Source organism: Nothobranchius furzeri, unplaced genomic scaffold, assembly GCF_043380555.1.
Source record: "Nothobranchius furzeri strain GRZ-AD unplaced genomic scaffold, NfurGRZ-RIMD1 Scf057, whole genome shotgun sequence".
NCBI lineage: Eukaryota > Metazoa > Chordata > Actinopteri > Cyprinodontiformes > Nothobranchiidae > Nothobranchius > Nothobranchius furzeri.
Window position 1 is genome coordinate 79134 of NW_027223074.1, and position 15416 is coordinate 94549.

Genomic DNA, 15416 nt, shown 5'->3' on the forward strand with positions numbered 1-15416 from the left:
AAAACTTTCAAAATGGTGGTACCTCAAGGACCGGAGTTAGCCTTTGATTCACTGTGGCCCACGGACCACAACTAGAAAATAACTTTAGGTGAAGGAAACAAAATGTCCAGAATGCAGAACACGGAGATGGGGAAACTACTGACTGAACACAAAACTTATATATTATGTTGTCTTAATGTTTCATAGCTTCTAATAATGTCTGCTGTTACCGTAACATGGTTGAAATATGTACAAATATTAGTTTTCTCCAAAATTCTAAATGTAATTATTACTTATTGAGTCAAAAACTTTGCATTAAAACCTTTTAGTTCTTATTTGTATCTTATTTGCTGTTGGTTTTATGTTTATAAGATTTATTTTATTGTTTTGTTTTAATATTTGACAAAGTTTTTGTAATATAATGTGTTGAATGTAAGAGTTTTAAATGTATTATTTGGACCCTAGGAAGACTAGCTGTAGTTAATGGGGATCTTTTTATGAATGAAAAAATAAAGTTCAACAATAAAACTTTAGTCATTTTTTACTAACTCTGGTCCGGAAAGCAACATATGTTTATTATAAATGAGAAAGAAAGAGAAACATATATGTGTGACCCACTTAACCTACACTTTTCTATTGTCTAACCCTAACCATGACATTAATGTCACTCGTGGTCTAAGTTACATGGAGTACTTTAGGGGGGCTGAAGAGCCATGTGGCTCTATGGGTGCAGGTTAAAATGTCCTGATTCAGTTTTGGACCTATAGCTTGGCTTTAACCCCCAGAGACCCAAATTTAGAAAACAACTGCAAAATCTTTTTTAACCTTTCACATGTTGTTCCAAGAGGCCAGATAAACGAGCTTATTTACACATTTTAACAGCCAATAGTGTTGCAGAACTGAACAATAGGACCTATTGGCAATGTAAATGTGGTTTTAAAAAGAAAAAAAATGGGTAAGGTTTATTTTTGTAGACTTAAATCTGATGTTGTAATTTACAACCGTGGGTCTCTGGGGGTTAAGGCTTTTATAGCGAATCTATTGAATAAGCTAGGTTTTGAACGCAAACACAGTTATGGAACACTGCTGTTACCAGGGCCCGCGTTGCCAGATGAAACGAGATAGCGCTAAACACCAGTCACCATTTCTAGGTCCAAACGTCTTTTGTGGTCCACTTCAAATGTTTTTCTTTTTGGGACTCTGGTAGTTTGTCCTAAAGTTGAAGTGGTAGCAGCCGGCTGTTTCTCCTTCTCTGATATGATGGAGCGGAGAACCTCTCACACCAGCGGTGTTCTGTTGGAACAAACGCAAGTTCCTAATGAATGGAGAACCCAGGGAAGTACAGTGTTTCGGTCAGACAGATACCCAGATGGTCCAGTAGATGCTTTCGTCCAAAACGAGTTGTTGGCAGAGGTTTTGAGACAAATGCAAGAGAACCATTTTATAAAGGTTTTTCTTCATTTTTAAATCTCCACAATATATTCATAGTTAAACAATGATTGATTGATTACATTGATTTATTAAACATTGTTGAGGCATAGAAGAATTGTTTATCCTCATTTGTTTTCCAAATTTGCCATCAAAGCTTTAATGTGCGCCGCTTGTTTCCCTGTCCCCAAGACGGAGTCAAGACCGGGCCGTCTTACAGAACTTTTAGGAAGAACTGACTCTTCTTTTTGACCTTTCAGAGGCCACCCTGTTGAAATTCTACTCATTATCTCACAATCAATACGTAGTTTGTGCGTTCCAAAATTTTTAATGTTTTGAAAGCATTTTTTCTCCATTGTCAGCATAATTAAAATGTCACAGCCGTCTGTTGATTGATGTATTTCAGCGGGATCTTGACTCTGACCCCTTAACGTGTCATTTTTAAAAGTGCTAAGCAGTGATTCTTAGTCGGCTTTGATGGAAACCAAAGCTAATTTCACATTTCAATTAGGTGTGCGGAGCATCTGCAGATATAACCATTATTAAATCTCTTGGTGGTTATAAAAGGATTTAAAAATGAGACTAAATTATGAAAGAGTTTTAAATATTGTCTCATTTTGGATCGACATGTTTTACTTTGTGAACTTTCAAGTTTTCTGGGAATGCTGTGTGAGTGTGTTCTTTAGTGTGTGTGTGTGCACACTGTGCAATTTGGTTCAGACAAACTTGAATCCGTTATTTTAACAATAACGGATTCAAGTCTTGCAAGACATCAATGCAAGATCTTGGTGAAACATTAATGCAACACTGGATGGAATAAATCAGGTGACTTTGCCTACTTTGTGTTTGCTGGTGTCAGGTATGAACAATATGTTTCCTTCCCTGTGGCGGAACCTACCAATCACATCCCTCCATCATCTTTCTTCATTACGTATTCATGAGTTTTCATGTCTGCGGGGCCGTGATTGGCCCTTAATGAACAACTGACGGCATTATCAGTCAACCAGTGCTACGCCAACAAATAAGTCAGTCAGTACAAAAGAAACACCAGCCAACCAAAGGTAGGGAAACATTATTCAACTTGATCAGTGAGACAGCAAAGCCCTGGGGGAGGTAGACGCATTGGACACTGTTGACTGCATGGTGCCTCGCCACATGACCCATCTCAGACCCACTCATGACACAAGTGGATAATTACAACTGAGGAAAAATAGAATATTTAGCAGATGTGGAAATAAAACCAAGCCCTTTTCCTGTGTTGCTGTAACTTTTAAGCCATTAATCAAAACAAGTACACTGATACTTCAACAGAATCATATGAGCTCATAAATCTACGAACTTTCCCTTTATCTTTCTAAATTATTGTGGGAGCTTGCATGTTACCAGAATCGGGTTTCATAATTTACTTGGTGTCTTGTTTTTGGGCGGCTGGCAGCAGTCGGATCATTAATGCATGGGTTGTGGTGGAATGAGAGCGACTGAATTAATGCGAGTTGGTTGGGTATGCATATTCTGGAGATGTTGAATGATTGCTGCTGTGTGGTTACAAATAGACCCATCGAATGTGGAGAATCACAATGCTTACTGGTATTTTCACCAATTTACTGCATTTGCTAACTGGAGATATACAAAATTATGATTAAGTACTGACAGATTTATTGAAAAGGAGCAAGAGATAAACATTTTTATCAAGCATTGGGCTGTTTTCTGGGAGCTGGAAATGGAGATTTTGGACTCAACACTATGAGGGTTTTCCAGGCTATTAGTTCTTGTGGTGGCTTTTCAACTCACAGAAGAATGTCTCAAGTTCACATAACTCAGCACAATTACGTCATTTACGCATTCCCCAACAGTTATAGTGAAAATGTACGTCAGCCCCACTTTATGGATCTTTGAGTTTAATGATGAAAAAAAGTGTTAAAATCCTTAATCCTTCATTAAAAATGAGACAAACATAAAATATTTTGGTCAGACTAGGGAGTCATAGCAGACAATAATGACAGTAGTTTTTATTTTTGGGTGTATTTTTCGGGTTTTTAGGCTGGAACGACTTTCTAGTTGCTTAACTCATCAAGCTGTATTTGTTCGAATGGACCATTCCTAACGCTACATCTGTCAAGGGTCTCTGTTGAGCAAAGAATAACCTACTTTTAAGCAGGAGCTAAATGAACTAAACCCAGTTTAAATTACTTTTAATGACCACAGTACCACCCATCTGAAAGCAAGAGAATAAGTGAGATGGTTCCAAGGGCTGTGGAAGGTCTGACCATTATTTATTGACCAAAGGGGTCTCAGGTTAGAGCACCTTTATGTGCTGACAGCTACAGCAATAATAAGCTGTTACATCTTTTCTTCTGTAAACCGTTTTACTTTGGTGTCTGGTTTGTTGTTGATCCCATGCTACTAAATATGCAGCTTTGTTACATTTTTCAACATTTTACTTCTACGATGTGCTATACTTAAGTTCATGTGCCATCCCATCTGTTTGCATTAGTGCTGCAGCCTGTAGGCTAGAATAGTACCCAGGCCATATTTAACTTGGATGCATAATCAAGCAGGACAGCCTTGATGATGCATATAAATAAGGAGTAATACAGGGAAGGAATCAAATCAAATTTAACTAAAAAAAGAAAGGGATTTGGGGACTTTGATCTCACCTGATTTACAAGAATTGGGACAAATTAAGGGAAGTATTTTTATTTTTTTATTTGTTCTTTACAAAAGAGGACTTTTGCTCCCAATTTCAAACATAATGAATGCCTGCATGCATGTAAAAGGTAATAAAGGCTTTACTTAGTGTTAAATCTGTATGTTTAAGGCAGCTGTAATAAGCTGAATGTTTATGAATTGACCTGAGAACACAAAATAAATGTTGGTCCAATGAATCTGTGTATAGAAATATAAATGCAATGTACTTTAAGCTTGTTTCTGCTTTAATAGCTGTGACACCGGTGTCGAGAGTAATTCAGTTCTCTCTGCGTAGGTGGATCACTGAAAAGTGGCTGGTTTTTGTTCAAAGCTGCTTTTAGTGACTACAGGTTACGACTTATGGAGCAACCTTTATAACAGGGTTGATGTTAAAATGTAAAGCAGATTAATTTAGTTCTGAGTTAGGTTTAGTTAATAAAATACAATGATGTGTTAAAACAGATTAAAGCAAAAAAAAGTATTAGTGACAGAAGAAAATGAAAAGGTATAGATAATAAGATTGGTGTTTTTTTGTCTGAAGAAAATGTTTAACGCTTGTTATAATTTCATAATTGACTTGAAGGGGAATTTCCACCCTTAAGTGAAATTTCGTCTTTTGCCATTTTCCAAAGTGGGAAAGTGGGGCAAATGATTTTGTAACCAGCCCAGTCATTGTCCTGATCTGGCAGTATTCTGTTAGCTTTAGCTTAGCATACACAATGTAAGTGAATGGTAACAGCTAGCATTTCATGTGAAAAAGTCATGGAAAATTACCAGTAATGGTGCTAATTTTTCTTGATGGCCTCAATAATCATAATAACTCGTTCACTGCCAATGACGACTAAAGTCAACTAAAGTCGTCATTTGCATTTTTTTACTGTGTGGGCATCGGAACGAGCCCCCGCACCGTGAGAACAAACATCTCAGCTCTAAAGCCGATCTTAATCCATGTACGTCACACATCACGTGATCAGGAAGCAGAAAATCCATGTGTTAGGAGATCGTTTTGGGCCGCTGTTGTAAAAAAAAAAGTGCGGCACGAACCGGAAGAGCTTCTGCAGATCACAATTCAACAACGGATTACAAAAGAACGGATGAAGCTCTAAACACGGATTCTTCCTGATGTAAGAAATGAGACTCCTTTTTATTTTGGTAGTTTTCGCGTTGAAATCATCCTAGCGCACAACGTTCTGTGACTTATAAAAAAACAGTAAAAACGCTCAAACGCCGGCAGCGAAAGGCTTTCTGATCAGGAAACGGCAGGCGGTGAGTGAGTTAACTGTAAATTTTACTTTTATTACTTATGTCATGAATTTTTATACAGTCTAGAAGTTTGCTTCCCAGTGTTACTCTGTATTGTGACACTGCTTCACCGTTCTCCTTGAATTTTGTCCGAGTTTTATGGAATTTCAGCTCAGACTTCCTTGTGAACATATCCCACAGGATTTGTTTCCTTCCACATAACTTTGAATTGAATCATATATATTTGATGTTTGAATGCGATGCTGTTATGTTGGATTAAAGCTGCAAGCGTGCCTTGTGTGTATGGGAGGACAAGAGTGTGCGTGCGTGCGTGTGTGTGTGTGTGCGCGCGTGTGTGTGTGTGTGTGTAAATGCTTTCAGGACTTTCAGTTAATAGATCTGTCAATAGGACTAAAGTAATGAAATATAAAATTTCCATAACACCAGGGTTCTTCAAGAGTCGGACGACACTTCCAACAAAATGTCCCATTATATATTTCTGAGGAGAATCGGGAATTTTGGAATTTCTCTAACATTTTACTCTAATTTTATCATTTTAAAGGTTTCTTTGCCTTCTTACTTTGTTTTTATTGTTGTTTGTGTTGCTTTGCTCTTCTCTTTCCCAGCATTGGAAAAGAGACGAATTAGCCCCCCCCCCCCCCCCCCCCCCCATTTTATTTTAAATATCCCTTTGCTAGATCTAATTATTTTCTCCACTTTATCCGATCTGTTATCTGATTTCTCTTCTCTGTTCTGTGTTCTGTTCTCTTCTGCAGTGAAGCGATCAGTAGATTTTAAATCGCGAGGCGTTAAATTGTTCCCCGGCAAAGACTCCAGCAACAAGTTTTCGATATGTGAGTTAAAAAATCTCCGTGTCCTTTTGGTTAATGACCTAATGGCTTCATTTGACTTCAGCTGTTTCATTTCTGTTCTGCTTTTTATTAATTTTGCCTGCTCAAAAGGCTTTTATTCAACACATTTGCGCCTTTTATAATTCCCGATTCCCTGAACTCCACATTAACAGTAAAATAACTATTCTTAAATATATAAATGGCATAATTGGACGAGATTCCTTTATTGAGCACGAATGTGTTGAAACCATAAAAGTCCTTTTGCATATTTTCATCATGGTTTTCTTTTATCCTGCTTGCCAGTCGTGTGTCTCCGTGCGTTGACTTTTCCGTGTATGTATGTTCAGGTCATGGTATCTTGCCTCCTCTTTGTTTGCTCCGATATATTTAATCAGGGCTCGCTCTGATAAGCTTAATCATGGTTTGTTTTGGCTTGCTTCAGGCTTGATCAGGGAATGTGAATCAGCTGCTGTGATACTGTTTATCACTAAGCCTTGCCTGTTTTTCTAACCTTACTCATGCATCCATGTCCTCCTCCTCCTCCTCCCGTCTTTTTCTTTTCTCTCTTCTTCTCTGAAACACTTTGCACTCAGGCTACTGAGGTCATAAAAGCAATTACCAAGTTTATCCGAACATTCCTTGGTTGTGCAGCCAGACAGTCGGATTACAAAAAAGAATGTCGGTTTTTATGGGTTGTTTTATTTTTATTAAACAGATTTAAAGCAACACCAGACAGTTTTTCCTTCTTCCCCGCCCTACTGGTTAAAAGCAGAATTACAACTGTTGTAAACAACCCTGCAACGGTCTGCCATAGCTAGCGCTAACAATAAGCTAATACTAACATACATGAGCCAGCTCATACTAAGTAAAAAGTTCCAAACAGTTTGACAAAATACTTTATTACTTAGAAGACTATTAGCAAACAAAGCCAGGTCACCAGCAGTTCCTGATTTTGTAGCCTTCTCAAGCTCCCCCAGACTAGTTTAGGTCATGCCAATGTTCAATCTGGGTTTAGCTCTTTGCTTCACCTCCCAAGACATTCCTCTCACTTTTACTTCTGGGCTCCGCCATGATGGCAACAAAAAAATCAAAAATCTTCTTGTGCTTTTAATTGACGGCTGGTGAACTGAAAAAGCTAACTGCTAGCAACACAGCTAACAGCCTTAAAGCAGGTAGAGAGCTCCACCTAGTGGACTTGTCCATCCCTCAAAACTGTTAATTTTCCCGTCAGCAGAGTGGTGTCCAATGTGAAGCTGGTAAGGTCCCTACCTACAGAATCACGAAAACCCACTTAAAGGAATAGCTTAAAGTGTTAAAATAAACTGCCCGGACAAAAAAAAAAAGGTGCCACCTGGATTTAACCAAGCAAAGAGGTACAAGCCTCCTATTGGATAATAACTGCTGACAACAAGTTGTTTAACCCCAACTGGTGCAATGAGTTGCTTCTTATATTTTTCAACAACCATGTGGAAAGACCGATCTGGTGGTCGAGGAAAACATGTTATGGGCCATTCCCATCTGTACTGGGTCGGCCTGGGCTGGGTAGCCGCAGTCGGCCTCAGGCTGGCCCGGTTGATTCCACACATCTTTGCCTTAAGCCCATGTGGGCTGATACTACCCACCAATCAGCGGCTTGCTCTAATGGAAGGTGTGAATTTGCTGTCAGCAGTGGGTGTGTTGGCCCTGGTCGGCCTGAAGCAGACCCCCTCGAGAAGAGGGCTGAGAATGAGCCTTGGTTGGCCCGGAAAAATACCAGGCCACCCAGATATGTAAACAACCTACGTTACCCGGCCCAGGCCGACCCGGTACAGATGGGAATGGCCCATTAGTCTGTTTGAGAAAGGTCAGATCATTGGCATGCATTAGGCGGAGAAAACATCTAAATTGGGTTAAGAACTGTCCAACATGTTATTAAAATTTTGAAGGACAGTGTGTACCCATTGTCTTTGAGGAAGAAATGTGGCAATAAATAAACGATGAAGGTCAAGTGGTCTGATGAGACCAGATGGACCCTGTCCCAGAGTGATGGGTAAGAAGAGAGGCAGTGATACACCCATCATGCCTAGTGCCTACTGTACAAGCCTGTGGGGGCAGTGCTATGATCGGGGGTTACTGCAGTTGGTCAGGTCTAGGTTCAGCAACAGGATCTGCTCCAAGAATGAATATACTGAATAACCAGGTTATTCCATCTTCCCTGATGGCACGGGCAAATTCCAAGATGACAACGCCAGGATTCATTGGGCTCAGATAGTGAAAGAGTGTTTCAGGAAGCATGAGACATCATTTTCACTCATGGACTGGCCACCACAGAGTCCAGAACTTAAGCCCATTGAGGATCTCTGGGATGTGCTGGAGAAGGCTTTGTGCAGCAGTCAGACTCTACCATCATTCAGTTCAATTCAAAAATACTTGTATTAATCCCAGAGGGAAATTGATTAATCATCAATGCAAGATCTTGGTGAAACATTAATGCAACACTGGATGGAATAAATCAGGTGACTTTGCAGAAGCTTTTTGAAACGCCACGGTGAATGTGTGCTGTAATCAAAGCTGAAGGTGGTCCAACAAAATTTTAGTGTGTGTCTTTTCTTTGGGTGGCGACTTTATTTTTTTGGGGAAGGCAGTGTATATAGATGTTGACGTAGTTATTTTCCTGCTCTTCTTTTAAGCATTCCACAAAACCTTCACAGTAAGTCGCGTTTGAAACAACACTCCTGAAGGGTAACCGTCAAGGTGCTAATAACCCAGCTGCCATTCGATGTGACGGCGAAAAATGGCCGTGTGAATGTTATTTAATAACGTTCCGTGTCTTTCAGCACTATGGATGGGAGAAATCTGTTTTACTTATTAAAGCTGTCAAAAGATTTAATTCTATTCAGACAAACGTTTGATAGTTTAATGTTTTCATCAGACAACTACGCTGCTATAATTTTCCACACCACCCTCTGTGTGTGTGTGTGTGTGTGTGTGTGTGTGTGTGTGTGTGTGTGTGTGTGTGTGTGTGTGTGTGTGTGTGTGTGTGTGTGTGAAATAGATTTGTGTAATCAGAATTATTCTCCCCAACTGTCACAAGAAGTGATCCTAAATTTCAGGCTTGTGTCGCTGCAGCAATTAAACAGTAATGCATCAAGACATTTAGCAGACATACCCCTGCAATATTTGATTCCACTGTGAACAAAATGGCTTTAATGAGCATGAAAACGGCAGCAAAATGGTGCTTACGGTGTTCAGTTGTGCACAGATTTTCTTTTTTCTGCAGATTCCAACTGTATTTACTGTAATTTATGGATTCTAACTCAACCTAATTGTTAGGGTTAGACAATAATGGATTTATTTTGTTGTTTGGAGACAAAAACTCTCAAAAATCAACTCAATTGCAGATTAAACATCTTAAATATAAATATATACATTGCATTATTGCTGCAGATATGATGCGTAAACTATTAGTAGTTAGTTTTTATTTCCACAATATTTTTATAGGTGAACAGTTAAAAAAACAAGTTTGTAATGTCCTTGGATGAACACTTTTCTAGTCTAAAAGTGTTGGATTAAATTAGATGTAGAATATTTACAACAATTTATAAAAATGAAATTAAAGCACATTATTCAGTACTTAAAAATAATAATCGTCAAAAAGCAGTATTGTTTTTAACAAACTGGACAAATTCTGCACCAAATGCCACTGTAACATACAAGTTTAAGCATGGAAATAGGTATATATAATTAACAATATTAGTGACTCTAGAATATTATCAAGTGAAAGGTATGGGACTTAATTTGTGCCAAAAAAAATGAGTCAAAAAAATTTAAATAAACACCTTAAAGCTGCAATCTGGAAATTTTCTCCTTTCAGGAATCATGTATATATTTTTAGAAACCCGTAAAGTGATTGCAGGGGTCTAATCCTGTGATATAATGTAGGGAATATGTCATTTTGTTTTGCTGAGCCTGGCCCCGTCCCATAGAGGCCTATGCAATTTGAACTGAGCACTGCTCAGCATTAGCCATTTGTGAAAGACATCTGCTTACATATAGTGGTCAATTACAAAGTGTGCACGAGTGTTTGAGGATGTGAAAGTTGTTAAACAATCTGTTTTAGCTCTGTTGCCCAGCTAGAGGGGCACATTCCTGAGCGAGAGACATTGCTTTTGGCCTTAAACACAAAAGTGGGGAGAACGGCTGTCCTTAGTGATGATTTAAATCTTCTTCTACTTCTACTTTGCAAATGTATCGACAGCGTGATATCGGCATGCACGACACGCATATCCCAAAAAAACAGAAAAAAACCACAATGAATGGTCAGCTCAAATGTTTGCTACACATAATGCATTTTGTTAATCTAACAGAAGCATGAAGTTTTTCACATGAAGAGCTCTTCACCCATTTGGCCAATCAGGTGGGTTCTAATAGGTTAGATGCCCGCCCCCTATAGGTGGACGGCACTTGATTTGTGTGGCTAGCAAACACCTGAGTTAGCTTTGTTTTGCTCTTTCTGCCAATTCTGCTTTTTCCAGGATCCACTGATTGCCTCTTCTTCTTTTTTTATTTTTATTTTTTGCTAATCATATCGTCATCGCAATATTAATCGCTGTTATCGTTCATCACAGTTTTTTTAATATTGTGCAGCCCTAATATAAATATATGATACAAGCTATGGTACAGCAGCGTAAAAGGGGCTTTGGTTGGTTTGCATGACGGATTTTCAAGCATCTTGATTTTAATTTAATGTGTGAATCTCTTAAACACTGTTGGTAAAATCTGAGACTGAGCAACCAAAGCAACTCATCACAGATTCGTGAGGTGGGGTAGAGGTTTGATCCTCCAGATGTGAAGGTTTGTATAAATTCTGATCGCAGTCAGAAGCTAATCTGACGCCATTAACACCTGACTGAAGCACAACGCCTGTCTGCACATTCATGTTGTTTAGCTGTAGGTTTGTGACATGTGCATGTGTGTGTGTGTGTGTGTTTGTAATTGTAGGTTTACTTTTGTGTATGTGTGAATGTGTCCACACAGTGCTGATACTGTAACCAGTCCCTCTGTTGTACTGTTAATAGTCCAGATGGTCAAATTAGCCGCTCCAACAAAGCAACAAACCATCTACTCTAACAAATACAGCCCCCCCCCCAAACACACACACACACACACACACACACACACACACACACACACACCAACCACTTGCTGGGTTTGTTGAGAGGGACTAACATGTTAGCCAGACAGCCCAGACAGCGTGGGTGTGAAGGTGCTTGTGTGAAAGCAGTTTTAGTACTTTGCCCATGTTTGTTGTACCTCACTCAGCTCACTGGCAGCTGATTTGTTGTTTACAATGAGATATCATTCACTTTTGCCAGTTTTGTTTTTCAGCATAAATCATCTTAAAAACTTCAATTTGAAAAATTTGTTCTATTTTATTTTGGTTAATATAATTTTTGAAAATTTATTTTACGATCTAAATTTTTATTTGAAAGGAAAATGAGCAATTTAGAAGCTACGTTTTATTTCCCTGCTTGTAATTTTTCTGTTTTGTTTGGTGGAGAAATTAACATTTAACACATAATAACATGCAGATACAAAATGCTTTAATGTAAATAAATGTATTTAAGTAGAAATTAATTACCTTAGACGATAGGGTAGTAGATCCCTAAATAACACAGTTAAATTTTTTATTTTACACATAATATAAAGGAAACAGATTATGACTTTTGTAAGTGAGTTGTTGTGGTTCTATGGCCGATACAAAACATGTTTATGAAGTTCTTTGCACCAGATCCCTCTTACATAAAGCATTTTCAGCAGTTTTATTCAGTTTTAGTACCTTCTAGAATGAGACATTTTAGGGCTCTGTCACTTTAAGAAAACAAGCTGTAGCTAGCCACACCCAACCCTGTCCTGATTGGCTGCTATAAGCTTAGAAGTTCAATTACCTGGGAGGGGCTTGGAGTAGAGCCACTGCTCTTCCAGCAGCAGCAGACCTCTCTTGCCATTTCCAAAATGTACTATTTGTGACACCACAAACAGGGACTTTTTAATGTGCCTAAAACAAGTTGTTTCATAAGTCCCCGTTTGTGATGTCACAAACAGGGACTCTTTGAAACAGCCTCTCTTCAGCATATAATTCCTAAAACCAACCACTGACAGGGAACATACATACATTTAGGGTTCTTATAGAGACAGTAGCGACCCACATGGCAGCACAGTTAATCACCAGATCAGATCACACGGTTTCATTTAATTTTTATTAGCTGCTTTTCAAGAAATACATAGAACATTGTCAAAAGCAGCTTTGGGAGGGTGAACGATAACTACCTGTAGAACGTGTTAAACTTTGGTCTGAATGTAATGCTCAGAACCAACATTATTAAAAGATTACTCTAATAATTTAGACCATGTCTTGGTAATAATAATCCCAAAGAGTTCATCAGTGAAGTTCCAGCTCATGAAGATCGTGTCTAGTCATTATTAGATTTCAGTTTCAACTGAATTATCCAGGATTCTGGTCTCTTATGAGGAAATCATAATGAGTGAGTAAAAACTCGACATTTGGACAAGGCATCTTACCTTTGTAGCACATTTCATACATAAAGGCAATACAATGTGCTTTCCAGGTGCAACAAAAGGCAATGTAAACATTTAACAGTGCATTTAAAAAATAATGTAGTAGATTTAATAGAACTGTAAAGAACTTCATGACTCAATTCAGCTAAATTCATTTACATTGATTAAAGCATGGATGGCATCTACTCTTGTATTTACAGATGCAGTTCTGTTATTTTTAAACGCATACTGACCAGGATACATTTTCACATCCATTGCTCCTATAATAAATCACCATGAGGTTTTCGGGCTTTCTGATGCATATTTCTTCTAGTTTGTTGTCAGTGTTGAAGAAAAACCTCAATCTATCACCAGTTATTTATTTACCAATTTTCACTTTTTGCCGTATTTTTATCCTATTTTCTGGATGACCTTCCAAATAAAAATGCTAAAAAAAACAGCTTCTGATTTGAATTGTTTGAAAAAATTATTTTCTTTTCATTTTTGAATGGTTAAGTTCTTTAAAGATGGGAAAAAAATTTGCAATACTTTATTATTTATTTTCTGGGATTTAAAGCAGCAAAGTCAAGTGCCTTTGTGCTACACCTGGGCACTTGTTATAGATAGTGTAGTGGCTGCTTGTTGTGTGGAATGATAACATTTACATCTAACAGAACTAATGAGTTAATTAGTGATCTGAGACCTCTTTGGAATGCTGCCACTTGAAAACGTCTCTATTTTACTAAATTTCACATATTCAGCAAACTTTCGCATCACTGAATTTTCCACAAGACAATTAATCTCACCAGAGGCATTAATATATAAATGTTGGTGCACAGAAAGCACTACATTGTTTAACCTTTACTTGAAAATACACTTAAGTGACTCGCTTCTCCCCCTACTGGTGGAAATCGTAATTACAACTGTTGCAAACAACCCTACTGTAGTTTTGTGAACTTTTCAGATAATATCTTCTGACAAGGTGTTCTATTTTGCATGTTTTAATGATGCTAACATTAGCTAGCTGATGCTAAATAAGCCTTGAATAACTGTTAGACAAAATATAATTACAAGTCCAGTTGCAACAAAGCCAGGTCACCATCAGTCTGTAACTTTTGTAGCCTTCTTTAGCTAAACTAGCGTAGGCCACTACGATTTCCACTTTGGTTTGCCTCAAAAGACATTATTACTCTGACTTTTACTTCCATAGTCCGCTGTGATGCCAAATTAAAAGCTACAATGTTCTTCTTGTGTTTTTATATTGACAATTGGCAAACGGCAAAAGCTAACTGCTAGCTTTAAAATTAGCTACTGGCAGAGTAAAGGCGTAAAGCCAACCCAAACCACGAAAGGTGTGTAATGTAGTTTCTGAGCAAAAGAAGGAGACAGACTTTTGTCCAGTGGGAGGCTGCTCAAGAATCACTGAAGCATGCTTGAAAGCAATTGCTTAAAAAGGTAAAAGCTTTTTAGTGTTGCATTAACAGGAAAATCCCTTGAGATTCAAAATTCTTTATTCAAGAGTGTCTTTCATTTTGCTGCTACATGTAAAATTTACAATAGTAAGAGTTTTGTTTGAATAGCCATGATTTTTGGGAGATGAGAGCTGTTTCCCCAAGGCACCAATCCACTCTGGTCTTGGTCTCGGTCAGCCTAGCCTTTAGCTCATCAGTCCTGTCAGATGTAATCTCTGTTTCATCAACCAGGGGCTGTTTAAGAAAATATCTATGGGTGAAATGTTAATAAAACAAAAGTTTAACTGAATGATTTACTGTAACTCTGTTGACAAATGACACCAAGTATTTTCCTTTTTATCTAATTAAACATTTAGGTTGCAAAACTAAATTCAAAGACCAATGAGACAGGAAATAGGACCAAATACAGGACAGAATAATAATAAATTCAATAAAATAAAATTTCCATCTGGATGAAAATGAACATTTGTCTTCATGTCAATGTTTGTAAAGTTCTGTTTGTCGCCCGCTTCCTGTGATGTTTACTGTTCATAGTCATCCATCATCAGCTCTTGTGTTTCTCAGAGAGGTAATCATGTGTCTGAATGTCTGCGGAGTCCCTCGTCTTCCCATCTAACTGTCCAAATCTGTCTGTCTCCTGGTCTAATCTGTGTCCTGCTGCCTCTAAAGTGAATAAGTGATGAGGCAGGCGGTTTTCCAAAGACCAAAGGCAAATTGCTGGAAACATATCCAGGAAGGCTGGTGCTGAATTCTATCAAATGACAAAACAGATGGTTTTCAAATATTGCCAGAGAGCATTGAAGCATTCCTGTGGTTTGATAGCAAATTTGTATTCATAACATTTGGGTCTTTTGACTTTCACAAATATTTAACAAATATTAAAAAAAAATACATTGAGAAAAGTGGATCTAATCAGTAGTAGGAGCATTCTGAATACTATGCATTCATGGCTTGTGACTAGGTCTAACCTAAACGTTCTGGTGGCCTGCGTCTTTCTCTTTGTGTAGTACATGAAGGTGGAGTGAGACAGGCGTCAAACTCCTGCCCTGATCCGGGAGAGCCAGAGAACGGAAAACGCCATGGCAACGACTTCAGGTACTCAGTAAACTTAGAGACATCAACTGCTCACTCATAGGCCCAGTCCCAATACTCACACTCCCACCCTTGGGCCCTTCAGTCGAGCGTTCCCATCCAGGGTGTGAGTGCTTAGGATGTCCTG

The 15416-nt window shown here is 38.4% G+C and overlaps 1 protein-coding gene across 1 annotated transcript in view; it reads left to right on the top strand.

The window, feature by feature from the left end:
- The window catches only part of LOC139064860 (CUB and sushi domain-containing protein 3-like), a gene marked incomplete at its 3' end in the record, with an annotated part of 179952 nt that overhangs the window by 40503 nt on the left and 124033 nt on the right, over positions 1-15416 (top strand). Inside the window, exons 5-6 of the mRNA XM_070547853.1 lie at positions 6114-6191; positions 15205-15292. Of these exons, the coding sequence (XP_070403954.1) occupies positions 6114-6191; positions 15205-15292 (166 nt within the window). The remainder of the gene's footprint in view (positions 1-6113; positions 6192-15204; positions 15293-15416) is intronic.